A 26,955-nucleotide genomic window follows, 5' to 3' on the forward strand; every position below is an offset into this window, starting at 1 on the left:
TCCGGGTAGCATGTGGCACTACCCTACCCAAATATCCCACTGAGGTACACAGCAGATTGTATTCACCTCCAGACCGATGACCCAACAGCGAGTAGAGCAAGAGTTTCCAGCCTGGGCAGGGGCCTGTATACTAACCAACGTTACTCTCTCCAACGCAGCACACAACCAACCATCCACCGCAGTGGCAAGTTTATCAAACAGGCAACGAACCAACACTGGGCCTACCAAACATTACAACTTTACAGCTGTAACAAAATATACAAACAAAGCCCTTAGAGTCCTCAAACATTAACTCTACGTTTTCTCCCAAACACAATACAAGCCCCAACAACACTAGTATTCGTCCCACTGGCATACGCTACCAGACAACACACTTGGTTCATGACGTCACCGGACCACTGATACGTATCTAAGGCACTGTACCAAACCACTTTAGAATATGCCGTGAAGACCAACCAAAGCACATTCCAATAAGCATTAACCCATCAATATGCAACAAAATACTACACACCGAAATGTCTAGCAAACCAACATTATGATCCCGGGTGACTCGCCCCACACAGCGAGAAACGCACCTTTTCAGATCGCAGACGAGCCCCCACTTGTCACGAACCGGCTCAAAGTCCGTAACAAAAAAGGGAGATGATGTGGAGATAAGGAATAACAAAAATATATTTATTAACAGAAGTAAACTAAATACAATTAACAATGGTGTGTGTGTGTGTGGTCAGTAATCAGTAGTGTGAGTGTTTACGTGCATAAATGTGATGAGGGGTGTTGAAAGGTGCCAAAGCAAACAAACAGCCACAAAAAGAGCCACAACCAAAATCTAACTGTGTCTGCATGGAGAGAGTCTCCTCAATGAATGGGGAAGTGGTGCATTTATCCTGGGACACACCCGAGCCCAGGCCCCATGTCGCTGACGACCCTCCCAGCTCCGCCCGCCGACCTCCTAATAAGGAAAACAAGAGCAAAGAGAGAATACGGCAGACAGAGTGGGAGGGTCATCACATATTTAATGAAGCTGCCAGTTGGGGACTTGTGAGGCGTCTGTTTCTCAAACTAGACACTAATGTGCTTGTCCTCTTGCTCAGCACTGGGGCCTCCCACTCTTTCTATTCTGGTTAGAGCCAGTTTCCGCTGTTCTGTGAAGGGAGTAGGACACAGTGTTGCACGAGATCTTCAGTTTCTTGGCAATTTCTTGCATGGAATAGCCTTAATTTCTCAGAACAAATATAGACTGACAAGTTTCAGAGGAAGGTTCTTTGTTTCTGGCCATTTTGAGTCTGTAATCAAACTTACAAATGCTGATGCTCTAGAGACTCAACTAGTCTAAAGAAGGCCAGGTTTATTGGTTCTTTAATCAGGACAACCGTGTTCAGCTGTGCTAACATAATAGCAAAAGGGTTTTCCAATGATCAATTAGCCTTTTTAAATGATAAACTTGGATTAGCAAACACAACATGCCATTGGAACACAGGAGTGATGGTTGCTGATAATGGGCTTCTGCACACCTATGTAGATATTCCATGAAGAATCTGCCATTTCCAGCTACGATAGTCATTTCCAACATTAATAATGTCTACACTGTATTTCTGATCAAGTTGATGTTATTTTAATGGACAAAAAATGTGCTTTTCTTTCTTTCTTTTTTTCAAAAACAAGGACATTTACGTGACCCCAAACTTTTGAACGGTAGTGTATATTGGGAGTAGTGTCTTTCCGCAGCCACAGTGTGTTATATGTGCAAAAGTACTATCTCACAACTCAATGTAACATTCACTCTTGCACAGAAATGTAGAAACACAACATGCCAATTTAAAAAATAATCCACAGGAGTTTTTTGAACGAGAATAAAGACTTTTGAGAAGTAAGAATATATATGTATAAAAGCAACAGATACCATTAACAAGAAGGGTCTAGAAGCATCTCATATGGTGAGCTACCGAGTGGCTAGGACAGGCAAACCCCATACCTTTGTGAAGGACTTAATTCTTCCTGCTGCTGTGGATATGGCTGGGACAATGCTGGGGGAAAAAGTTTTAAAAAACTATACAGACAATGTCTTCATCAAACAACTGTTTCACAACGCATCAGTGACATGGCAGGAGATCTGAAACAATTACTGCTTCACATACAAGCCAGTGAATTCTATGCGTTACAGCTGAATGAGTCAACAGACGTGGTGGGCCTGGCACAGCTCCTGGTATATGTCTGTTACAGCTGGATGAGTCAACAGACGTGGAGGGCCTGGCACAGCTCCTGGTATATGTCTGTTACAGCTGGATGAGTCAACAGACGTGGAGGGCCTTGCACAGCTCCTGGTATATGTCTGTTACAGCTGGATGAGTCAACAGACGTGGTGGGCCTGGCACAGCTCCTGGTATATGTCTGTTACAGCTGGATGAGTCAACAGACGTGGAGGGCCTGGCACAGCTCCTGGTATATGTCTGTTACAGCTGGATGAGTCAACAGACGTGGTGGGCCTGGCACAGCTCCTGGTATATGTCTGTTACAGCTGGATGAGTCAACAGACGTGGAGGAAGCATCCTCTTCTGGCAAACCAGCTGGATGAGTCAGGACAGACAGGGAGGATATTTGCAAGCTCCTGGTATATGTCTTTGCTGGACATCAGATGGACTTTGGCACAGATCCTGGTTATGTCTGTTACAGGTGGATGAGTCAACAGACGTGGGGGACAGTGGCACAGCTCCTGGCTCTTTCTGTTACAAGGGGATGAATCAACAGACTTGAAAGATCTTTTGGCACACTACTGGAAAATGTCTGTTACAGCTGGATGAGTCAACAGGCCTGGCACAGCTCCTGGTATATGTCTGTTACAGCTGGATGAGTCAACAGGCCTGGCACAGCTCCTGGTATATGTCTTTTAAAGCTGGATGAGCTCAAAGACATTTTGGGCCTGACCATTTTCCTGGTATATGTCTGTTACAGCTGGATGAGTTTCAACAGACGTGGAGGGCCTGGCCTATCTGGTGATGTCTTTACAGCTGAATGATCTGAATCTAGGACAGGGACTGGCCTGGCACAGCTCCTATTCAATTTGTCTGTTACAGCTGGATGAGTCAATGATTGGCTGGCCTGGAGCTCTTATGTCTGTTACAGCTGGATGAGTCAACAGACGTGGTGGGCCTGGCCATCCTATATGTCTGTTTTGGATGAGTCAACAGACGTGGAGGGCCTGGACAGCTCCTGGTATATGTCTGTTACAGCTGGATGAGTCAACAGACGTGGAGGGCCTGGCACAGCTCCTGGTATATGTCTGTTACAGCTGGATGAGTCAACAGACGTGGAGGGCCTGGCACAGCTCCTGGTATATGTCCGTTACATTTACGGGGGGGTCAATTAAGGAAGACATCCTCTTCTGCAAACCATTGGAAACCAGGACAACAGGAGAGGATATTTTTAAGTACTGGACAGCTTTGTGACATCAGATGGACTTTGGTGGTCAAGATGTGTTGGTATCTGTACTGATGGTGTAAAAGCCATGAGGGGGAGACAGTGGAGTAGCTCTTTCTACCAAGGGAATGCCTGACAGCTTGAAATAAGTTTTGGACACTACAGTGAAAATGGTTAACTTTGTTAAAGCAAGACCTCTGAACTCTCATGTATTTTCTGCATTATGCAATGATATGGGCAGCGACCATGCAATGCTTTTACAACATACAGAAGTGCGCTGGTTATCAAGGGGCGAAGTATTGACACTTTTTTTAAATTGAGAGAAGAGCTTAAAGTTTTCTTTACTGACCATTTTCACTTGTCTGACCGCTTGCACAATGATGAGTTTCTCACACGACTGGCTTATCTGGGTGATGTATTTTCTCGCCTGAATGATCTGAATCTAGGATAACAGGGACTCTCCGCAACTATATTCAATGTGTGGCACAACATTGAGGCTATGATTAAGAAGTTGGAGCTCTTCTGTCTGCATTAACAAGGACAACACACAGGTCTGACCATCCTATCTTTTTTGTATGCAAATGAACTGAAGCTTACGGACAATATCAAATGTGATATAGCGAAGAACCTGAGCGAGTTGGGTGAGCAATTACGCAGGTACTTTCTCGAAACGGATGACACAAACAACTGGATTTGTTATCCTTTTCATGCCCCGCCTCGAGTTACCGATATCTGAACAAGAGAGCCTCATCGAAATTTCAACTAGCGGTTCTGTGAATATAATAATTCAATCAGAAGCATGAAAACTAAATAAAGGCACAGACTGTGTGTGAAATGATTTAAGACTGAGACTCTCTCCAATACAACCCAACATTGCAGAGTTATGTGCATCCTCTCAAGCACACCCTTCTCAATAACGTGTGGTGAGTTACTCACAATTTTCAATGAACAAATAAGGTTTTATATGTAAGATGGTTAAATAAATAGCAAAATGATTTATTATTATATTATTATTTGTGCCCTGGTCCTATAACAGCTCTTTGTCACTTCCCACAAGCCGGGTTGTGACAAACTCACACTCATTCTTATGTTTAATAAATTAATTGTGTGTGTGTGTGGCAGGCTTACAATGATGGCAATAAACAACATTTGAAAGTGCGCTGACCCTGGTGCTAGAGGGGTATACAGCTGGAGGTTGAATGTTTTGAAGGGGTACGGGACTATAAAAAGAGGGGTACAGCTGACCCCGGTGCTGGAGGGGGTACAGCTGGAGGTTGAATGTTTTGAAGGGGTACGGGACTATAAAAAGAGGGGTACAGCTGACCCCGGTGCTGGAGGGGGTACAGCTGGAGGTTGAATGTTTTGAAGGGGTACGGGACTATAAAAAGATTAGGAACCACTGGTGTAGAGAACGGAGTCAAAGATGGTTTATTATGAAGATTCCTAGAAACTGCTTCTCCAATAGAAATCCCCGATCACGCTTGTAGGCGATGTCAAGGCCACGTTAAATAGTCATGCCCAACTGAGCATGTAAACTCAGCACAAAAAAAGAAACGTCCTCTAACCTAACATGTATAAACATTAGGTTCAACAACTCAGGCATAAACTGAACAAGTTCCACAGACATGTGACTAATAGAAATTCAATAATGTGTCCCTGAACAAAGGGGGGTCAAAATCAAAAGTAACAGTCAGTATGTGGTGTGGCCACCAGCTGCATTAAGTACTGCAGGCCATCTCCTCCTCATGGACTGCACCAGATTTGCCTGTTCTTGCTGTGAGATGTTACCCCACTCTTCCACCAAGGCACCTGCAAGTTCCCAGACATTTCTGGGGGGAATGGCCCTAGCCCTCACCCTCCGATCCAACAGGTCCCAGACGTGCTCAATGGGATTGAGATCCGTGCTCTTCGCTGGCCATGGCAGAACACTGACATTCCTGTCTTGCAGGAAATCATGCACAGAACGAGCAGAATGGCGGGTGGCATTGTCATGTCAGGATGAGCCTGCAGGAAGGGGATGAGGGAAGAGGATGTCTTCCCTGTAACGCTGTGCTGTGACACATCGCCCCACACCATGACGAACCCTCCACCTCCAAATCGATCCCGCTCCAGAGTACAGGCCTCGGTGTAACGCTCATTCCTTCGACAATAAACGAGAATCCGACCATCACCCCTGGTGAGACAACTGCGACTCGTCGGTGAAGAGCACTTTTTGCCAGTCCTGTCTGGTTCAGCGATGGTAGGTTTGTGCCCGTAGGCGACGTTGTTGCCAGTGATGTCTGGTGAGGACCTGCCTTACAACAGGCCTACAAGCCCTCAGTCCAGCCTCTCTCAGCCTATTGCGGACAGTCTGAGCACTGATGGAGGGATTGTGCGTTCCTGGTGTAACTCGGGCAGTTGTTGTTGCCATCCTGTACCTGTACCACAGGTGTGATGTTCGGATCTACCGATACTGTGCTGGTGTAGTTACACGTGGTCAGCCACTGCGAGGACAATCAGCTGTCCGTCCTGTCTCCCTGTAGCGCGTCTCACAGCATGGACATTGCAATTTATTGCCCTGGCCACATCTGCAGTCCTCATGCCTCCTTGCAGCATGCCTAAGACACGTTCACACAGATGAGCAGGGACCCTGGGCATCTTTCTTTTGGTGTTTTTTGAGTCTGTAGAAAGGCCTCTTTAGTGTCCTAAGTTTTCATAACTGTGACATTAATTGCCTACCGTCTGTAAGCTGTTAGTGTCTTAATGACTGTTCCACAAGTGCATGTTCATTAATTGTTTATGGTTCATTGAACAAGCATGGGAAACAGTGTTTAAACCCTTTACAATGAAGATCTGTGAAGTTATTTGGATTTTTTTGAATTCTCTTTGAAAGACAGGGTCTTGAAAAAGGGACGTTTCTTTTTTTGCTGAGTTTATGTGCGGTCAAATCAAAGGCACTCCAATATAACGTTTTTTTGATTAAATTGTTTACCTGTCAGTAGAAAAATATGGAAAATAGAAATAAAATCTGGATGGTGTTAACCGAGTGGCGCAGCGGTCTAAGGCACTGCATCTCAGTGCTTGAGGCGTCAATACAGACACCCTGTATGTGTGTAAATGTGTGTGTATACAGTACCAGTCAAAAGTTTGGACACACCTACTCATTCAAGTGTTTTTCTTTATTTTTACTATTTTCTATATTGCAGAATAATAGTAAAGACATTAAGACTATGAAGTAACATATGGACTCATGTCGTAACAAAAGAAGTGTTAAGCAAATCAAAATATATTTGGTATTTTAGATTCTTCAAAGTAGCCACCCTTTGCCTTGATAGCAGCTTTGCACACTCTTGGCATTCTCTCAACCAGCTTCATGAGGTGCTCACCTGGAATGCATTTCAAGTAGCAGGTGTGTGATGTAAAAGTTAATTTGTGGACTTTCTTTCCTTCTTAATACGTTTGAGCCAACCAGTTGTGTTGTGACAAGGTGGTATACAGAAGATTTGTTTAAAGACCAAGTCCATACTATGAACCACTCAAATAAGCAAAGAGAAATTACAGTCCATCATTACTTTAAGACATGAAGGTCAGTCAATGCAGAAAATGTAAAGAACTTTGAACGTTTCTTCAAGTGCAGTCGCAAAAACCATCAAGCTCTATGAGGAAACTGCCTCTCATGAGAACCGCCACAGGAGAGGAAGACCCAGAGTTACCTTTGTTTGAGAGGATAAGTTCATTAGAGTTACCAGCCTCAGAAATTGAAGCCCAAATAAATGCTTCAGAGTTCAGGGAACAGACACATCTCAACATCAACTGTTCAGAGGAGACTGCATGAAGCAGGCCTTCATGGTCGAATTACTGCAAAGAAACCACTACTAAAAAACACCAAAAAGAAGAAGACTTGCATGGGCCAAGAAACATGAGCAATGGATATTAGACTGGTGGAAATGTGAGATTTCTGGTTCTAACCACTGTCTTTGAGACGCAGAGTAGGTGAACGGATTTACTCTGCATGTGTGGTTCCCACCGTGAAGCATGGAGAACGAGGTGTGCGGGTGCTTTGTCTGTTATTTATATAGAATTCAAGGCACATTTAACCAGCATGGCTATCACAGCATTCTGCAGAGATACGCCATCCCATCTGGTTTGCGCTTAGTGGGACTATCATTTGTTTTCAACAGGACAATGACCCAACACACCTCCAGGCTGTGTAAGGGCTATTTGACCAAGAAGGAGAGTGGTGGAGTGCTGCATCAGATGACCTGGCCTCCACAATCACCCGACCTCAATCCAATTTGAGATGGTTTGAAATGAGGAAAAGCAGCCAACAAGTGCTCAGCATATGTGGGAACACCTTCAAGACTGTTGGAAATGATTCCTCGTGAAGCTGGTTGAGAGAATGCCAAGAGTGTGCAAAGCTCTTTAAGGTGAAGGGTGGCTACTTTGAAGAATCTAAAATGGTATTTTGATTTGTTTAACACTTTTGGGGATACTACATGATTTCATATGTGCTATTTCATAGTTTTGATGTCATCACTATTATTCTACAATGTAAAATAAAGTAAAACCCTTGACTGAGTAGGTGTCAACTTTTGACTGGTATTCTATTTGACATTTTTATCATAATTGAGTAATAATTAATTGGAGTTGGCCGATTTGATTAAATTCTGTCCTTACCCACGCCTCCTTTAAGACTCCATATTGTTTCATCTGTAGGTGCTATAAAAATTGGTGTCATATGAAGCTTTAATGCTTACTCTATAATATGAGTAGTATTTGTATTTCAATAATATAAACATGAATATTGAAAATATATTTTTTTTTTACATTTGGGCAAAAACAATCTATTTTTGAACATAATATATACTCTACTGACAGAATGGGATCTCTGCTAGTTTTGTTTTTATAGACCATTTAACCAATCACAGCCCTCCTTTTACTTGTATCATTGCACATACTGCAAATCACCAGCAAAGTGGGACCATTTTTGAATCAATTTCCACATTCACTCTGTTGGTAATGTTTTCATGTTATTTGATCAATACATTTTAATATTTTTTAATTTGGCATCTTTGCCTATGACTCTGTTGGTAATGTTTTCATGTTATTTGATCAATATTTTTTAATTTGGCATCTTTGCCTATGACTCTGTTGGTAATGTTTTCATGTTATTTGATCAATACATTTTAATATTTTTTAATTTGGCATCTTTGCCTATGACTCTGTTGGTAATGTTTTCATGTTATTTGATCAATACATTTTAATATTTTTTAATTTGGCATCTTTGCCTATGACTCTGTTGGTAATGTTTTCATGTTATTTGATCAATACATTTTAATATTTTTTAATTTGGCATCTTTGCCTATGACTCTGTTGGTAATGTTTTCATGTTATTTGATCAATATATTTTTATATTTTTTAATTTGGCATCTTTGCCTATGACTCTGTTGGTAATGTTTTCATGTTATTTGATCAATACATTTTAATATTTTTTAATTTGGCATCTTTGCCTATGACTCTGCACCTTTTTGCTGTAAATGTTTTGAGGACTGGGTTCTCTTTCTGTATTCCAGTAGAATGACAGTCGCAGAGGACATGGCAACAACTCTTACAATTACAACTGTTGAATCCTGCAAGATAATGTTCTTAATGATACATTTACCTTTTTATAGCAAAGCGGAGATGCTGTAAATGTTTTTGCCCACGCTGCAGGTCTATATTGGTCCGCTAATACTAGTAAAGGCCCAGTGCACTACTTTTGATGATTTAACCCTCACAAAGCGGAGATGCTGTAAATGTTTTTGCCCACGCTACAGGTCTATATTGGTCCGCTAATACTAGTAAAGGCCCAGTGCACTACTTTTGATGATTTAACCCTCACAATGGTGAAAAAACTAGTCAATTGTCATACATGAGTAAAAGTAAAGATGCCTTAATAGAAAAGGACTCAAGTGAAAGTCACCCAGTAAAATACTATTTGAGTCAAAGTAGTTGGTGCTTAAATATACTGATGTATCAAAAGTTAATGGAATTGCTCAAATGTACTTAAGTACCGAAAGGAAAAAGTATAAATAACATAAAATTCCTTTTTATATTAAGTAAACCAGGTGGCACAATTTGTCATTTTATTTTATTGACGATAGCCAGGGGCACACCAACACTCAGACATAATTTATTTGTCATTTTATTTTATTTTATTGACGATAGCCAGGGGCACACCAACACTCAGACATAATTTATTTGTCATTTTATTTTATTTTATTGACGATAGCCAGGGGCACACCAACACTCAGACATAATTTACAAACAAAGCATTTGTGTTTAGTGAGGCAGTAGAGATGAGCAGGGATGTTCTCTTGTGTGAATTGGACCATTTTCCTGTCAAAATGTAACAAGTATTTTTGGGTGTCAGAGAAAATGTAAGGAGTAAAAAGTAGATTATTTTATTTACGAATGTAGGGAAGTAAAAGTTGCCAAAAATATAAATGGTAATATACAGGAAAGATACCCCCCCCAAAAATAGTACTTTATAGTAATTTTTCCTTAAGTACTTTACACCACTGCACCCCTACTTCCCGCGGCTATGCGCCTGGGTAAGGCCAATATGTCATAAATATGCCAATTTACTATAAAATATTCATCATTCTGGTTGTGTCGGTTCAGTCTCTGTCTTGTTTATTTTATTTTGATCATAGTTGTAATTTCTTTTATGGCTAAACATTTTTCTAAAGTGCATTTGAATGGCAGACTTGGCTACTGGCAGACTTGGCTACAGCAATTGGCCAGCTAGTGGACTTTTGGGCAGTTTTGTAGCGTTTTTCATCTGCGTTATGTTTTGCTCCGGTATCCATGGAGACCAAACTGCCACTAGTCAGCCAGCCAGTGATTGTGAACCTTCTGCCTACTAGTAGGTCAGTAGTGACCTCCCGTTTTGATTCATATCCTCGGATTTCTGATGACTGTTCTCTATTGTATAGACTGATTGGGTTCTGCATGGGGAGAGCGAGGCTAGCTAGCTACTTCTATCGTCGATGAGGGACAATGGTGACCATTTCCAGACCATAATCAGTACAGGGGAAGAGTGTCGGCAGATGCTCACATGGACGGGCATGTCGCTGCTCCTCTCTACGGCGGGGCATGTCTTTTGATGAACTATTATCAGTCTGAGACAACTGCACAGAACGCTGTTTTGGAGCCTGATGATCGCTGATCTACTGTTTTGTTAAGCGTTAGATGTGAAACCCAAGTATGCTATGCAAGTAGGCTATGTCTGCTGTGTTTTATAGTCCTGTTTGTTGTTCTAAGATGATCATTGTGCCTGTGATCTGTTAGGAGTATACTGTTTTGAAGATCTAAAGAATGTCTCTCTTCCTGCCACCCTTCTAGAACATGCCCAATGTGAGGGACCATGATGCATCAGTCTACCTTCGTCTCCAAGGTGACGCCCTCTCCGTGGGGGGTTACGAACAGAACCCGGTCTTCTGGGACAAGGTATCGTGTGTGTGTGTGTTTTCACTGTGTTGACATACTGTGAACGGGATGTCGTTAGTGTTTGTGACACAGGAGGTTGGTGGCACCTTCATTGGGGGGAACGGGGATGGGTTTGTAAGGATGACTGGAGCAGAATGGGTGGAATGGTATCAAACACATGGTTTCCATGGTTTCCAGGTGTTTGATGCCGGTCCATTTATTATGCGCCGTCCTCCCCTCAGCAGCCTCCTGTAGTTTGTGTGTATTATGGTTGTGTACTATACGGGTGCTTGTGTGAGTGATTGTGTGTCCAGTATTTGACCTCTATCTGTCAGAATCTTTGTTTGTGTGGGTGTCCATGTGTGTTTGCTTCTATTGCGCGTTGTGAGGTGCAGTGAAGCTCGCAGAGAGGCACGCTGCTTGTCTCACTTTCACAGGCCAGTTAATTGCCATGCTCTGTTCCTCTGGCGTGTCAGTGGATTGTTGTATTCGCTCCCTACTCACACAGCCTGAGGAGAAGCTCCAGCAGGATGTGCACAGATACACACACACACACTCATTACTTCACCAGCCGCTGAGTGTCTGTGCCTCCCTTTCCCCTTTACCGCACTCTTATTCGCTCTCTCGCTCGCTCACTTTTAGCTAGGGGGTATGCAGCCTCATGAGGTTACAGCAGGACACAGATTGAGATCTGAGTGTCTAGCTGGAGTGTGTCGTGTTCTGTCGGTGCACACTGGCTCTGACCGGCTCAATGTCAATATGCCCTTCTCACTCCTCTCTGTGGCACGTGCTCAGTTGGTGTGGTTCCTGTTCAGTCTGCAGGTACCGTACTAAATGTGCTTTTAGTCACACACACCAGCCAGAATCGCCTCTGACCCCCAACTCTGAAGCCAGAGACCACAGTCACACAAGTCCGTTTAACATTCACATCCAGCCAAACAATTCGACAGCGCTAAATTACCTAACACCTCAACCCGGATAAAGGAATGTTTTTGTCCTTTCCGCTCTGTCAGCACGAGCTTTCAAGAGTTGGAAACGAAGTGAGAAAAGGAAAATGCATTTAGTACAGAGAGGGAGAAGCTGGGTCTGTGGATCAATATGTTAGAGAAGTTTAGGAGAAGTTGAAAGTTTAATCTGGTGTTGGGAGCTCCCTAGGGGCCAGGCCTCGACTGATAATGAGGGGCTGTTGTGACGGAAAATCACTGTGTGCGTACATGCATTCTTGCGGGAAAAGGTCACAGTTATTCGCTGGCCCTGCAGCCTCCCAACTTTTTCTTTCTTTAAATCTTGATCCCCGTCTTCTCTTTACAGCATCAGTTCATCCACTGTGGCATATGCACACTGTTTCATGTGTTCAGCATTTCCCTGCTGAGTGCTCTGCATCATCTCTCTCTCTCTCTCTGTCTGTTTATGTGACATTTGAAAGATGGGTTGAACTGTGTGTGTGTGTGTGCTTCCATAACTGTTCACCGATGTGTACTAAATGTTTGCGAAAGCCGTGTCTTGTTGAAGATGGCACAAGTGCAGCGCAGCATTGTTGTGTCCTTGGTTGGGTTGTTGTTGTCCTTGGTTGGGTTGTTGTTGTCCTTGGTTGAGTTGACACTTGTGGGGGTTGTTGTGTCCTTGGTTGGGTTGTTGTGTCCTTGGTTGAGTTGACACTGGTGGGGGTGTTGTGTCCTTGGGGGTTGTTGTGTCCTTGGTTGAGTTGACACTGGTGGGGGTTGTTGTGTCCTTGGTTGAGTTGACACTGGTGGGGGTTTGTTGTGTCCTTGGTTGAGTTGACACTGGTGGGAGTTGTTGTGTCCTTGGTTGGGTTGTTGTGTCCTTGGTTGTGTTGACACTGGTGGGGGGTTGTTGTGTCCTTGGTTGGGTTAACACTGGTGGGGGTTGTTGTGTCACTTGGTTGGGTTGACACTGGTGGGGGGTTGTTGTGTCCTTGGTTGGGTTGACACTGGTGGGGGTTGTTGTGTCCTTGGTTGGGTTGATGTGTCACTTGTGGGGGTTGTTGTGTCCTTGGTTAACAACCTCCTCCCAGCTGCCAACTGCACTGATGCTAGCAAACACTTTCACCACCAATAAATCTATGATAATAAGCATTTTTCTACAGCTGGCCATGCTTTCCACCTGGCTACCCCTACCCCGGCCAACAGCTCTGCACCCCCTGCCGCAACCTGCCCAAGCCCCCCCCTGCTTCTCCTTCACCCAAATCCAGACAGCTGATGTTCTGAAAGAGCTGCAAAATCGGTATCTCTACAAATCAGCTGCGCAAGACAATCTGGACCCTCTCTTTCTAAAATGATCCGCCGAAATTGTTGCAACCCCTATTACTGTTCAACACACTTTTATATCGTCTGAGATCCCCAAAGATTGGGAAGCTGCCGCGGTCATCCCCCTCTTCAAAGGGGGTGACACTCTAGACCCAAACTGTTACAGACCTATATCTATCCTTCCCTGCCTTTTCTACAATATTCCAAAGCCAAGTTAACGAACAGATCACCGACCATTTTGAATCCCACCATACCTTCTCCACTATGCAATCTGGTTTCCGAGCTGGTCATGGGTGCACTTCAGCCACGCTCAGGGTACTAAATGATATCATAACCGTCATCGATAAAAAACATTACTGTGCAGCCGTCCTCATCGACTTGGCCAAGGCTTTCAACTCTATCAATCACCGCATTCTTATCGGCAGACTCAATAGCCTTGGTTTCTCAAATGACTGCCTCGCCTGGTTCACCAACTACTTCTCACATAGGCCTGTTGTCCGGACCTCTGGCAGTCTTTATGGGGGTGTCACAGGGTTCAATTCTCGGGCCGACTCTTTTCTCTGTATACATCAATGATGTTGCTCTTGCTGCTGGTGATTCTCTGATCCACCTCTATGCAGACAACACCCTTCTGTATACATCTGGCCCTTCTTTGGACACTGTGTTAACAAACCTCCAAACGAGCTTCAATGCCATACAACACTCCTTCCGTGGCCTCCAACTGCTTTAAAATGCTTGTAAAACTAAATGCATGCTCTTCAAACGATTGCTGCCCGCACCCGCCCGCCCATTATCACTACTCTGGACGGTTCTGACTTAGAATATGTGGACTACAAATACCTAGGTGTCTGGTTAGACTGTAAACTCTCCTTCCAGATTCACATTAAGCATCTCCAATCCAAAATAAATCTAGAAATCGCATCCGCCACCTCATCAGGAGTATGCCCAGGCGTTGTAGGGAGGTCATACAGGCACGTGGAGGCCACACACACTACGGAGCCTAATTTTGACTTGTTTTAAGGACATTACATCAAAGTTGGATCAGCCTGTAGTTTTCCACTTTAATTTTGAGTGTGACTCTAAATCCAGACCTCCATGGGTTGATAAATTTGATTTCCATTGATAATTTTTGTGTGATTTTGTTGTCAGCACATTCAACTATGTAAAGAAAAAAGTAGTTAATAAGAATATTTCATTCATTCAGATCTAGGATGTGTTATTTTAGTGTTCCCTTTATTTTTTTGAGCAGTGTATATATATCCCACTTAAGATGCTCCTCCTTCTCTCCAATCCTTACATCTTATGCTTCCGCAGGAAGAGGAGAGTAAACTTTTATTGCTCCCTGCAGGGGAGCAGATCTCACCTCCTGACCTCAATCCCTCTTCCTTCTAGTCCACAGATGTCCATCTGCCTCCCCTTTAGCAATCCTCTGAGCTCCTTCCGGCCACCCAGCACATTTCCACAGCCACTCTTGTCTTTCTACAGATCTCACTCCTTAATATGCTATGCGTCTGATCTGTCATGTCTTTTCATATCTCAATGTTCAAAATGTCAAATCCAACACAGGTGTCTGATATGTTTGGTCGAGTAGACACTGTTTTGGTTGTTGTCCTTGTGTTGCAGGTGTCTGATAAGTTTGGTCGAGTGAACACTGTTTTGGTTGTTGTCCTTGTGTTGCAGGTGTCTGATAAGTTTGCTTTCAGCCTGTTTGACCTGGACTGGGATGTGTTCATGCAGCACATAGAGGGAGCTATCAACAGAGTCCCTGCTCTGGAGCAGACTGGCATCAAATCCACTGTCTGTGGACCAGGTATGGACATGCGATACACACACCCACTACGGTTCCCACTCCCGTCATAACTCCCTCAGTCAGTCGTTTCCAGTGCCTTCAGAAAGTATTCACAACCCTCGACTTTTACCACATTGTTGTCGTGTTACAGCCTGCATTTTAAAATGGGTTAAATTGAGATTTTGGCACTGACTACTCACACAACCACACAGTGTCAAAGTGGAATGATGTTTTTAGGAATTTTCCCACATGAATAACACATGAAATGCTGAAATGTCTTGAGTCAATAAGTATTCAACCCCTTTGTTATGGCAAGCCTACGTAAGTTCAGGAGTCGAAATCTGCTTAAGTCACATAATCAGTTTCGTAGACTCACTCTGTGTGCAATAATGGTGTTTAATAAGATGGTTTTGGAATGACTACCTCATCTCTGTGCCCCAGACATATTGTACATCTGTAAGGTCCCTTAGTCGAGCAGTGAATTTAAAACACAGATTCAACCACAAAGACGAGGGAGTTTTCCAATGCCTCACAAAGAAGGGCATCTATTGGTAGATGATGATGATGATGATGAAGCAGACATTGAATATCCCTTTGAGCATGGTGTCGTGTCTTTGGCATCATTAAAGTGAAGACTGTTATTTTATCAAATCAATTCTCTGTAATTATTATTATGTGATTAAACTAATCATGTAATTGTAATTAACTAGGAAGCCGGGGCACCAAGGGAAATCTTCAGATTACGAAGTTATAATTGTCCTGATACAACTCTTCAGATATTTGACTATCTAATAAATTAGTCTTCTAATTAATGAATTATTCTTTACCTCACGTTAGTCTCATTCCAAACGTCTGCACGAACCCAGTCTTCACGATGAATCATCCATACATCAATTGTCTTAATCATTTATTTACTAACTAACAAGGAAACGATAGGGGAGGTTCCCTAGTGGGCTAAGCCGATATGATGGCTTGGTGGACAAAGGGAAGTGGGTGTGGACTGAGAATGGCGGGAAAGACAAAATGAGTCACCACACAGTTGATAATTATATTCATTGAAATGCTAATCCTTTGCACTCACTCATTCAGGATTAATTGCAATAAATATATATATATTTTCGCCCAGTGTGTCATCGTGATCTCTGTTGGGATCGTCCGTCCTGTTGGAGAGTCAGTTCATCATCATCTCTCTCTCTCTCTGCTTCCCTGAAGTCTTTCGTTGTTAGGATGGATACTTCAGAGTACCATTCAGAAATGTTCTTATAGATGTTTTTTGTGGTCTGAACTCAACCTCTGTGTCCATCGAGGTGTTTTTTTTTTCATAACAGTAGAAAAGGATTGTTCCATGATACCAGATCATTTAGGAGTTCGCCATGTGAAATCCTTTGTTCTCTCTGTCTCTTTCTGCATGGCCATGGGGAAAGAGTCTCCTCCAGGAATTTATGACCTGAGATAACAGAACCTGGGTGTAGGAGGGAGAGTCATGACAATGATGAAGTTAATAATTACACTTTGGTTGGTTTATCAATGCACACAGTCACTACAAAGATACAGGTGTCCTTCCTAACTCATTTGCCAGAGAGGAAGGAAACTGCTCAGGGATTTCACTGTAAAACAGACACTGGGAGACAAATTCACCTTTTCAGCAGGACAATAACCTAAAACACAAAGCCAAATACAGTTCATTCTAAAAGTGTTCAGACCCCTTCACTTTTCCACATTTTGTTACATTACAGCCTTTTTCTTGTGGATTTAAATACATTATTTTCCTCATCAATCTACACACAGTACCCCATAATGACGAAGTGAAAACAGGTTTTTAGAAATGTTTTCATATAAAAAACAAACAAAAAACAAGTACCTTATTTACATACATATTCAGACATACCCTTTGCCATGAGACTCAAAATTGAGCTCAGATGCATGCTGTTTACTTTGATCATCCTTGAGATGTTTCTACAACTTGATTGGAGTCCACCTGTGGTAAATTCAATTGATTGTACATGATTTGGAAAGGTACACACCTGTCTATATAAGGTCCCACAGTTGATAGTGCATGTCAGAGCAAAAACCAAGCCATGAGGTTGAAGAAATTGTCTGTAGAGCTCCGAGACAGGATTGTGTCGAGGAACAGATCTGGGGAAGGGTACCAAAAAGTGTCTGCGGCATTGAAGGTCCCCAAGAACACAGTGGCCTCCATTCTTAAATGGAAGAGGTTTGGAACCACCAAGATTCTTCCTAGAGCTGGCTGCTTGGCCAAACTGCAATCGGGGGAGAAGGGCCTTGGTCAGGGAGGTTACCAAGAACCCGAAGGTCACTCTGACAGAGCTCCAGAGTTCCTCTGTGGAGATGGGAGAAACTTCCAGAAGGACAAGAAACTCTGCAGCACTCCACCAATCAGGCCTTTACGGTAAAGTGGCCAGACAGAAGCCACTTACCAGTGAAAGGCACATGACACCCCCCATGGAGTTTGCCAAAAGGCACCTAAATGACTCTCAGACCATGAGAAACAATATTCTCCGGTCTGATGAAACGAAGATTGAACTCTTTGGCCTGAATGCCAAGTGTCACATCTGGAGGAAACCAGGTACCACTCATCACCTGGCCAATATTATCCCTACGGTGAAGCATGGTGGTGGCAGCATCATGCTGTTGGGATATTTTTCAGCGGCAGGTACTGGGAGACTAGTCAGGATCAAGGGAAAGGTGAATGGAGCAAAGCACAGAGAGCTCTTTGTGCTCAGGTCATCATACTGGGGCAAAGCCACTCCTGCATTGTCTTGGCTAAGTCTCTGAATGTCCTTGAGTGGCCCCACCAGAGAGAGACCTGAAAATAGCTGTGCTTGAGAGGATCTGGATAAACTCCCCAAATACAGGTGTGCCAATCTTGTAGCGTCATACCCAAAAAGATTTGAGGCTGTAATTGCTGCCAAAGGTGCTTCAACAAAGTACTGAGGAAAGGGTCTGAATACTTATGTAAATGTGATATTTCCGTTTTTATTTTATTTTTATACATTTGCAAAAATTTATTATGGGGTGTCGTCTAGATTGATGAAGTGTGGGGAATCAATTTAGTCAATTTTAGAATAAGGCTGTACCATAACAAAATGTGGAAAAAGCGAAGGGGTTTAAATAATTTCCGAATGCGCTGTAGTTACTTACCAAGACGACATTGAATGTTACCGAGTGGCCTAGATCAAGTTTTGACTAAAAATCGGCTGAAGTCTATGGCAAGACTTGAAAGACACTATCTAGCAATAACAACTAAGTTGACAGCGCTCGATAGACTAAACAAATAGTCATGGTCAAACGTTTTACAGTCCAGATGTGCAAAGCTCTTACCCAGACAGATTCACAGCTGTAATCACTGCAAAGGTGATTTATAATATGTATTTTCTCAGGGGTGGGAATAATTATGTAAACAAGATTTCTGCATTTCATTTTCAATAAATTTGAACAACAACTACAATTGAATGCATTTAATTCCGACTGTAACACAACAAAATGTGCATATCTGAAGGCACAGTATTACAATTCAGACACTCCTAAAACACACTTCTTTGCTGTACAACATTCTTTCACACACCATTACCAACACTGACAGACATCAATACTCATTCAATATATAGTCCTTCACAGATGGAGAGATGTGGAAAATATCTTTATCATTTAATCCCCCCCTACAGTTTTTAATGATTTGTCTGCGTCCATTCTGTGCTGTGGCAGCCAACCCCAATAGTCCCCCTTTGTCATATTTTTATTCCTCATCTCTGTGGTCATTTGGATCAGTGTTGACCTTTTACCGTAGTCTGGTGACTTGGGGCAGACGGTACCTGAACTGATCGAGGTTGGTTTCTCTGAGACTGGAGGATATCACTGGTCAGGCCGTTGCCTGTGAGAGGCTTGAGTCTATGTGACTCCAGGGAATACTGTCTGATATAAGAGCTGACAGGTGTGAAACGTTGTGACTTTCTCTCTTGGGAAGAGAGGTGACTCCGGGCATGCCCACTCCGGGCATGGGCACTCTGGGCATGCCCACTCCGGGCATGGGCACTCCGGGCATGCCCACTCCGGGCATGGGCACTCCGGGCATGCGCACTTCGTGCATGCCCATATTCTCTTTCGCTTGTCTCTCGCGCGCTCTGTCTCTCTTTCGCTTGTCTCTCACGCGCTCTGTCTCTCTTTCGCTTGTCTCTCGCGCGCTCTGTCTCTCTTTCGCTTGTCTCTCGCGCGCTCTGTCTCTCTTTCGCTTGTCTCTCGTGCGCTCTGTCTCTCTTTCGCTTGTCTCTCGCGCGCTCTGTCTCTCTTTCGCTTGTCTCTCACGCGCTCTGTCTCTCTTTCGCTTGTCTCTCGCACGCTCTGTCTCTCTTTCGCTTGTCTCTCGCGCGCTCTGTCTCTCTTTCGCTTGTCTCTCACGCGCTCTGTCTCTCTTTCGCTTGTCTCTCGCACGCTCTGTCTCTCTTTCGCTTGTCTCTCGCGCGCTCTGTCTCTTTCGCTTGTCTCTTTCGCTTGTCTCTCGCGCGCTCTGTCTCTCTTTCGCTTGTCTCTCGCGCGCTCTGTCTCTCTTTCGCTTGTCTCTCGCGCGCTCTGTCTCTCTTTTCTTGTCTTTCGCACGCTCTGTCTCTCTTTCGCTTGTCTCTCGCGCGCTCTGTCTCTCTTTCGCTTTTCTCGCGCGCTCTGTCTCTCTTTCTTGTCTCTCGCGCGCTCTGTCTCTCTTTTGCTTGTCTTTCGCACGCTCTGTCTCTCTTTCGCTTGTCTCTCGCGCGCTCTGTCTCTCTTTTGCTTGTCTTTCGCACGCTCTGTCTCTCTTTCGCTTGTCTCTCACGCGCTCTGGCTCTTTCGCTCCATCCTTCTGTATTTCTGTCAGTGGTTGGATTTTAATCAATGGCGACCAGTGTTTAATTAGAGTCTGTTAGAATCATGCTGGTTCGTTAATGGTCATCTGTCTGGTCCTGACTCACTGGAAATGGACATGATGAGAGGATGCCAGCAGATACCCGTAGACTTCGCCATTGCGCTAATGCTAGTTAGCATTGTTTTTTGCGAAACGACCTCAATTCCTTTTGTGCTGGACACAGACATTAAAAATGGTATCCACAAGTTCATCTGACTCTGGGGAAGTAGATAATTAAAGGGCCTCCATTGTCAAAATCCCGAAGTATCCCTTTAAATGTTTTTAACGTTGAAACATACACTCCCTCAGTGCACGTCTGTATTCATGTTCGCTCCTTGTGGACCTCTGCCTTTTTAGACTAACTGATGAGCTTGTGTGTGTGCGTGCGCCCTTTTTAATGCACTTGTGTGTAGTACGCGTGCGTTTTCTACGAGCCTCCTAATGCATGTCCAAAATACAAAATGTTGGTTGTGTTTTTAAGACGGCGTGGCTGCTAACTCCCCAGTTTTTTTTTGTTAGTGGTGAATGAATGCCTTTTATAGGCACTTACACGTCTCCCTAGAGAGGCCAGTGTAGATGTGACATCTACCTCCAGACTTGATTTTACAACAGGCATACGTGTTTATTTTTTTCTTACGGGTCCATGTGAAATCTGACCTTGTGGGAAGCCCAAAAAGGACTAGTAGCGCAATGAGTGGCAAAGTCACTGATTTTTGGTAAAAGTACCTTTTTAGTTTGAGGATCTGTGCATAAGCTGCGACGCTATCCTGCCTTGTTCTGTTCCGGGAGACTCCCTACTTATTGGAGAGGAGAGCTCTGTGTGCTCTCGTACTTCATTACTTATCCCCCCGTGTGTAATAATGGCAAAGGTGTATTCCGATCTCCCGTCTCTCTCTTTCCTTACCCTCTTAACGTTCTCTCTCTCTCCCCCACGCTCACTTTTGATTTGATCCCTCACTCGCGTGGTAGGATGGTGGTAGAGTAGCGTTCGGCTCTACTAGCGGAGAGTGGAGAAAACATGTTTGTGGGGGTGGTAATACTTCTTTGTAATTAGATTGACAAATGCCTTGTCCTCCGCATTGTGATTGGATTAGACTCTGGAGACTGTAGATATTCACACTGTGGTGACCAGAGCCATACAGTACCAGTCAAAAGTTTGGACACCTACTGTACTCATTCCAGGGTTTTTCTTTATTTTGACTTTTTTTCTACAGGGGAATAATAGTGAAGACATAAACTATGAAATAACACATAGGGAATCATGTAGTAACCAAAATAAAAATGTTAAACAAATCCAAATATATTTGAAATTCTTCAAATTAGCCACCCTTTGCTTTGACAGCCTTGCACACTCTTGGCATTCTCTCAACCAGCTTCATGAGGTAGTCACCTGGAATGCATTTCAATTAACAGGTGTGCCTTGTTAAAAGTTCATTTGTGAAATTTCTTTCCTCCTTAATGCGTTTGAGCCAATCAGTTATGTTGTGACAAGGTAGGCATGGCACACAATCGCTTGCCCTATTTGGTAAAAGACCAAGTCCATGTTTTGGCAAAAACAGATCAAATAAGCAAAGAGAAACGACCGTCCATCACTTTAAGACATGAAGGTCAGTCAATTGGAAAATGTCAAGAACTTTGAAAGTTTCTTCAAGTGCAGTCGCAAAAACCATCAAGCACTATGATGAAACTGTCTCTGAGGACTGCCATAGGAAAGGAAGACCCAGAGTTAACTCTGCTGCAGAGGATAAGTTAATTAGAGTTACCAGCCTCAGAAATTGCAGCTCAAATAAATGTTTCACAGAGTTCAAGTAACAGAAACTTCTCAACATCAACTATTCAGAGTAGACTGCGTGAATCAGGCCTTCATGGTCGAATTGCTGCAAAGAAACCACTACCAAAGGACACCAATAAAAAGAAGAGATTTGCTTGGGCCAAGAAACACGCGCAATCGACATTAGACCGGTGGTCCGACATTTGACCGGTGGAGTCCAAATTTGAGATTTTTGGTTCCAACCACTGTGTCTTTGTGAGACGCAGAGTAGGTGAACGGATAAGCTCTGCATGTGTGGTTCCCACCGTGAAGCATGGAGGAGGAGGTGTGATGGTGCTTTACTGGGAACACTGTCTGTGATTTATATAGAATTCAAGGCACACTAAACCAGCATGGCTATCACAGCATTCTGCAGCAATACGCCATCCCATCTGGTTTGTGCTTAGTGTGGAAATTATTTGTTTTTCAACAGGACAATGACCCAACACACCTCCAGGCTGTGTAAGGGCTATTTGACCAAGAAGGAGAGTGATGGAGTGCTGCATCCGATGACCTGGCCTCCACAATCACCCGACCTTAACCATATTGAGATGGTTTGGGATGAGTTGGACCGCAGAGTGAAGGAAAAGCAGCCAACAAGTGCTCAGCATATGTGGGAACTCCTTCAAGACTGTTGGAAAAGCATTCCTCATGAAACTGTTTACGAGAATGCCAAGAGTTTGCAAAGCTGTCATCAAGGCAAAGGGTGGCTACTTTGAAGAATCTAAAATATATTTGGATAATTTTAACACTTTTTTTGGTACTACATGATTCCATATGTGTTCTTTCATGGTGTTGGTGTCTTCGCTATTATTCTACAATGAAGAAAATAGTAAAAATAAAGAAACCCCTTTGAATGAGTAGGTGGGCCCAAATGTTTGACTGGTACTGTATATACATCTCTGTACTGTACATGGCTCTGATGGTGGTTCATAATGGATGGAATGTTCCCTTAACACTACGTGCATCGTTTTTACCCAGAATCATTCACATCTCTGTACTGTACATGGCTCTGATGGTGGTTCATAATGGATGGAATGTTCCCTTAACACTACGTGCATCGTTTTTACCCAGAATCATTCACATCTCTGTACTGTACATGGCTCTGATGGTGGTTCATAATGGATGGAATGTCGTGCATCGTTTTTACCCAGAATCATTCACATCTCTGTACTGTACATGGCTCTGATGGTGGTTCATAATGGATGGAATGTTCCCTTAACACTACGTGCATCGTTTTTACCCAGAATCATTCACATCTCTGTACTGTACATGGCTCTGATGGTGGTTCATAATGGATGGAATGTTCCCTTAACACTACGTGCATCGTTTTTACCCAGAATCATTCACAGCGGACCACAAGCCCCTGATGGGTGAGGCTCCAGAGGTCAGGGGATTCTTCCTGGGCTGCGGATTCAACAGTGCAGGTGAGTGACGTTATACATACATACATACATACATACATACATACATACATACATACATACATACATACATACATACATACATACATTTAATTGACTGTAATGTTATACGTACACATAGTCAATTAAATAGAGCAGTGAGTGGCAAAGTAAATCAATTCTAATAAATTCCTTATTAGGCAAACCCGACAGCACAATTTTCAATTTTTTACGGATACATACATACATACATACATACATACATATATTTTACGAATATATAGAAACATGCATACATAGTGCATGTGAGTATTGGAGGAACCCAAAAAATATTCCTCTATTTCCGTACAGTCCACAGAAATGTCTTTTTGCTTCTAACCCAAAACCCCAGGACACGCACAGACACAGGGGTTGGATGTACATGGTCAGAGGGAGGAGTGGATGTTGGTGGGTATATGGGATGTACATGGTCAGAGGGAGGAGTGGATGTTGGTGGGTATATGGGATGTACATGGTCAGAGGGAGGAGTGGATGTTGGTGGGTATATGGGATGTACATGGTCAGAGGGAATAGGGATGTTGGTGGGTATATGGGATGTACATGGTCAGAGGGAGGAGGGGATGTTGGTGGGTATATGGGATGTACATGGTCAGAGGAGGAGTGGATGTTGGTGGGTATATGGGATGTACATGGTCAGAGAGAGGAGTGGATGTTGGTGGGTATATGGGATGTACATGGTCAGAGGGAATAGGGCATGTTGGTGGGTATATGGGATGTACATGGTCAGAGGGAGGAGTGGATGTTGGTGGGTATATGGGATGTACATGGTCAGAGGGAATAGGGGATGTTGGTGGGTATTTGGGATGTACATGGTCAGAGAGAGGGAGTGGATGTTGGTGGGTATATGGGATGTACATGGTCAGAGGGAGGAGTGGATGTTGGTGGGTATATGGGATGTACATGGTCAGAGGGAGGAGTGGATGTTGGTGGGTATATGGGATGTACATGGTCAGAGGGAATAGGGCATGTTGGTGGGTATATGGGATGTACATGGTCAGAGGGAGGAGTGGATGTTGGGTATATGGGATGTACATGGTCAGAGTGAATAGGGGATGTTGGGTATATGGGATGTACATGGTCAGAGGGAGGGAGTGGATGTTGGTGGGTATATGGGATGTACATGGTCAGAGGGAATAGGGGATGTTGGTGGGTATATGGGATGTACATGGTCAGAGGGAGGAGTGGATGTTGGGTATATGGGATGTACATGGTCAGAGGGAATAGGGGATGTTGGGTATATGGGATGTACATGGTCAGAGGGAGGAGGGGATGTTGGTGGGTATATGGGATGTGCATGGTCAGAGGGGATGTTGGGTATATGGGATGTACATGGTCAGAGGGAGGAGTGGATGTTGGGTATATGGGATGTACATGGTCAGAGGGAGGAGTGGATGTTGGTGGGTATATGGGATGTACATGGTCAGAGGGAGGAGGGGATGTTGGTGGGTATATGGGATGTACATGGTCAGAGGGAGGAGTGGATGTTGGTGGGTATATGGGATGTTGGTGGGTATATGGGATGTACATGGTCAGAGGGAGGAGTGGATGTTGGGTATATGGGATGTACATGGTCAGAGGGAGGAGTGGATGTTGGTGGGTATATGGGATGTACATGGTCAGAGGGAGGAGTGGATGTTGGTGGGTATATGGGATGTACATGGTCAGAGGGAGGAGTGGATGTTGGTGGGTATATGGGATGTACATGGTCAGAGGGAGGAGTGGATGTTGGTGGGTATATGGGATGTACATGGTCAGAGGGAATAGGGGATGTTGGTGGGTATATGGGATGTACATGGTCAGAGGGAGGAGGGGATGTTGGGGGTATATGGGATGTACATGGTCAGAGGGAGGAGTGGATGTTGGGTATATGGGATGTACATGGTCAGAGGGAGGAGGGGATGTTGGGGGTATATGGGATGTACATGGTCAGACTGAGGAGTGGATGTTGGGTATATGGGATGTACATAGTCAGAGGGAGGAATGGATGTTGGGGGTATATGGGATGTACATGGTCAGAGGGAGGGAGTGGATGTTGGGGGTATATGGGATGTACATGGTCAGACTGAGGAGTGGATGTTGGGTATATGGGATGTACATGGTCAGAGGGAGGAGTGGATGTTGGGTATATGGGATGTACATGGTCAGAGGGAGGAGTGGATGTTGGTGGGTATATGGGATGTACATGGTCAGAGGGAGGAGTGGATGTTGGTGGGTATATGGGATGTACATGGTCAGAGGGAATAGGGCATGTTGGTGGGTATATGGGATGTACATGGTCAGAGGGAGGAGTGGATGTTGGTAGGTATATGGGATGTACATGGTCAGAGGGAATAGGGGATGTTGGGTATATGGGATGTACATGGTCAGAGGGAGGGAGTGGATGTTGGTGGGTATATGGGATGTACATGGTCAGAGGGAATATGGGATGTTGGTGGGTATATGGGATGTACATGGTCAGAGGGAGGAGTGGATGTTGGGTATATGGGATGTACATGGTCAGAGGGAATAGGGGATGTTGGGTATATGGGATGTACATGGTCAGAGGGAGGAGGGGATGTTGGTGGGTATATGGGATGTGCATGGTCAGAGGGGATGTTGGGTATATGGGATGTACATGGTCAGAGGGAGGAGTGGATGTTGGGTATATGGGATGTACATGGTCAGAGGGAGGAGTGGATATTGGTGGTATATGGGATGTACATGGTCAGAGGGAGGAGGGGATGTTGGTGGGTATATGGGATGTACATGGTCAGAGAGAGGGAGTGGATGTTGGTGGGTATATGGGATGTTGGTGGGTATATGGGATGTACATGGTCAGAGGGAGGAGTGGATGTTGGTGGGTATATGGGATGTACATGGTCAGAGGGAGGGAGTGGATGTTGGTGGGTATATGGGATGTACATGGTCAGAGGGAGGAGTGGATGTTGGTAGGTATATGGGATGTACATGGTCAGAGGGAATAGGGGATGTTGGTGGGTATATGGGATGTACATGGTCAGAGGGAGGAGTGGATGTTGGTGGGTATATGGGATGTACATGGTCAGACTGAGGAGTGGATGTTGGTGGGTATATGGGATGTACATGGTCAGAGGGAGGAGGGGATGTTGGGGGTATATGGGATGTACATGGTCAGACTGAGGAGTGGATGTTGGGTATATGGGATGTACATGGTCAGAGGGAGGAATGGATGTTGGGGGGTATATGGGATGTACATGGTCAGAGGGAGGAGTGGATGTTGGTGGGTATATGGGATGTACATGGTCAGAGGGAATAGGGGATGTTGGTGGGTATATGGGATGTACATTGTCAGAGGGAGGGAGTGGATGTTGGTGGGTATATGGGATGTACATGGTCAGACTGAGGAGTGGATGTTGGGTATATGGGATGTACATGGTCAGAGGGAGGAGTGGATGTTGGGTATATGGGATGTACATGGTCAGAGGGAGGAGTGGATGTTGGTGGGTATATGGGATGTACATGGTCAGAGGGAGGGAGTGGATGTTGTTGGGTATATGGGATGTACATGGTCAGAGGGAGGGAGTGGATGTTGGTGGGTATATGGGATGTACATGGTCAGAGGGAGGAGGGGATGTTGGTGGGTATATGGGATGTACATGGTCAGAGGGAGGAGTGGATGTTGGTGGGTATATGGGATGTACATGGTCAGAGGGAGGAGTGGATGTTGGTGGGTATATGGGATGTACATGGTCAGAGGGAATAGGGGATGTTGGTGGGTATATGGGATGTACATGGTCAGAGGGAGGAGGGGATGTTGGTGGGTATATGGGATGTACATGGTCAGAGGGAATAGGGCATGTTGGTGGGTATATGGGATGTACATGGTCAGAGAGAGGGAGTGGATGTTG

General features: G+C 44.3%; 1 protein-coding gene across 2 annotated transcripts in view; it reads left to right on the forward strand.

The window, feature by feature from the left end:
• Window positions 1–26,955, forward strand: part of sardh (sarcosine dehydrogenase) — a 113,410-nt gene that overhangs the window by 23,402 nt on the left and 63,053 nt on the right. For both annotated transcript variants that reach the window (XM_042302083.1, XM_042302082.1), the window contains exons 8-10: window positions 10,783–10,887; window positions 14,814–14,943; window positions 22,967–23,053. In XM_042302083.1, coding sequence (XP_042158017.1) covers window positions 10,783–10,887; window positions 14,814–14,943; window positions 22,967–23,053 — 322 coding nt within the window. The remainder of the gene's footprint in view (window positions 1–10,782; window positions 10,888–14,813; window positions 14,944–22,966; window positions 23,054–26,955) is intronic.

This window comes from Oncorhynchus tshawytscha, linkage group LG20 (assembly GCF_018296145.1).
Source record: "Oncorhynchus tshawytscha isolate Ot180627B linkage group LG20, Otsh_v2.0, whole genome shotgun sequence".
Classification (NCBI taxonomy): Eukaryota; Metazoa; Chordata; class Actinopteri; order Salmoniformes; family Salmonidae; genus Oncorhynchus; species Oncorhynchus tshawytscha.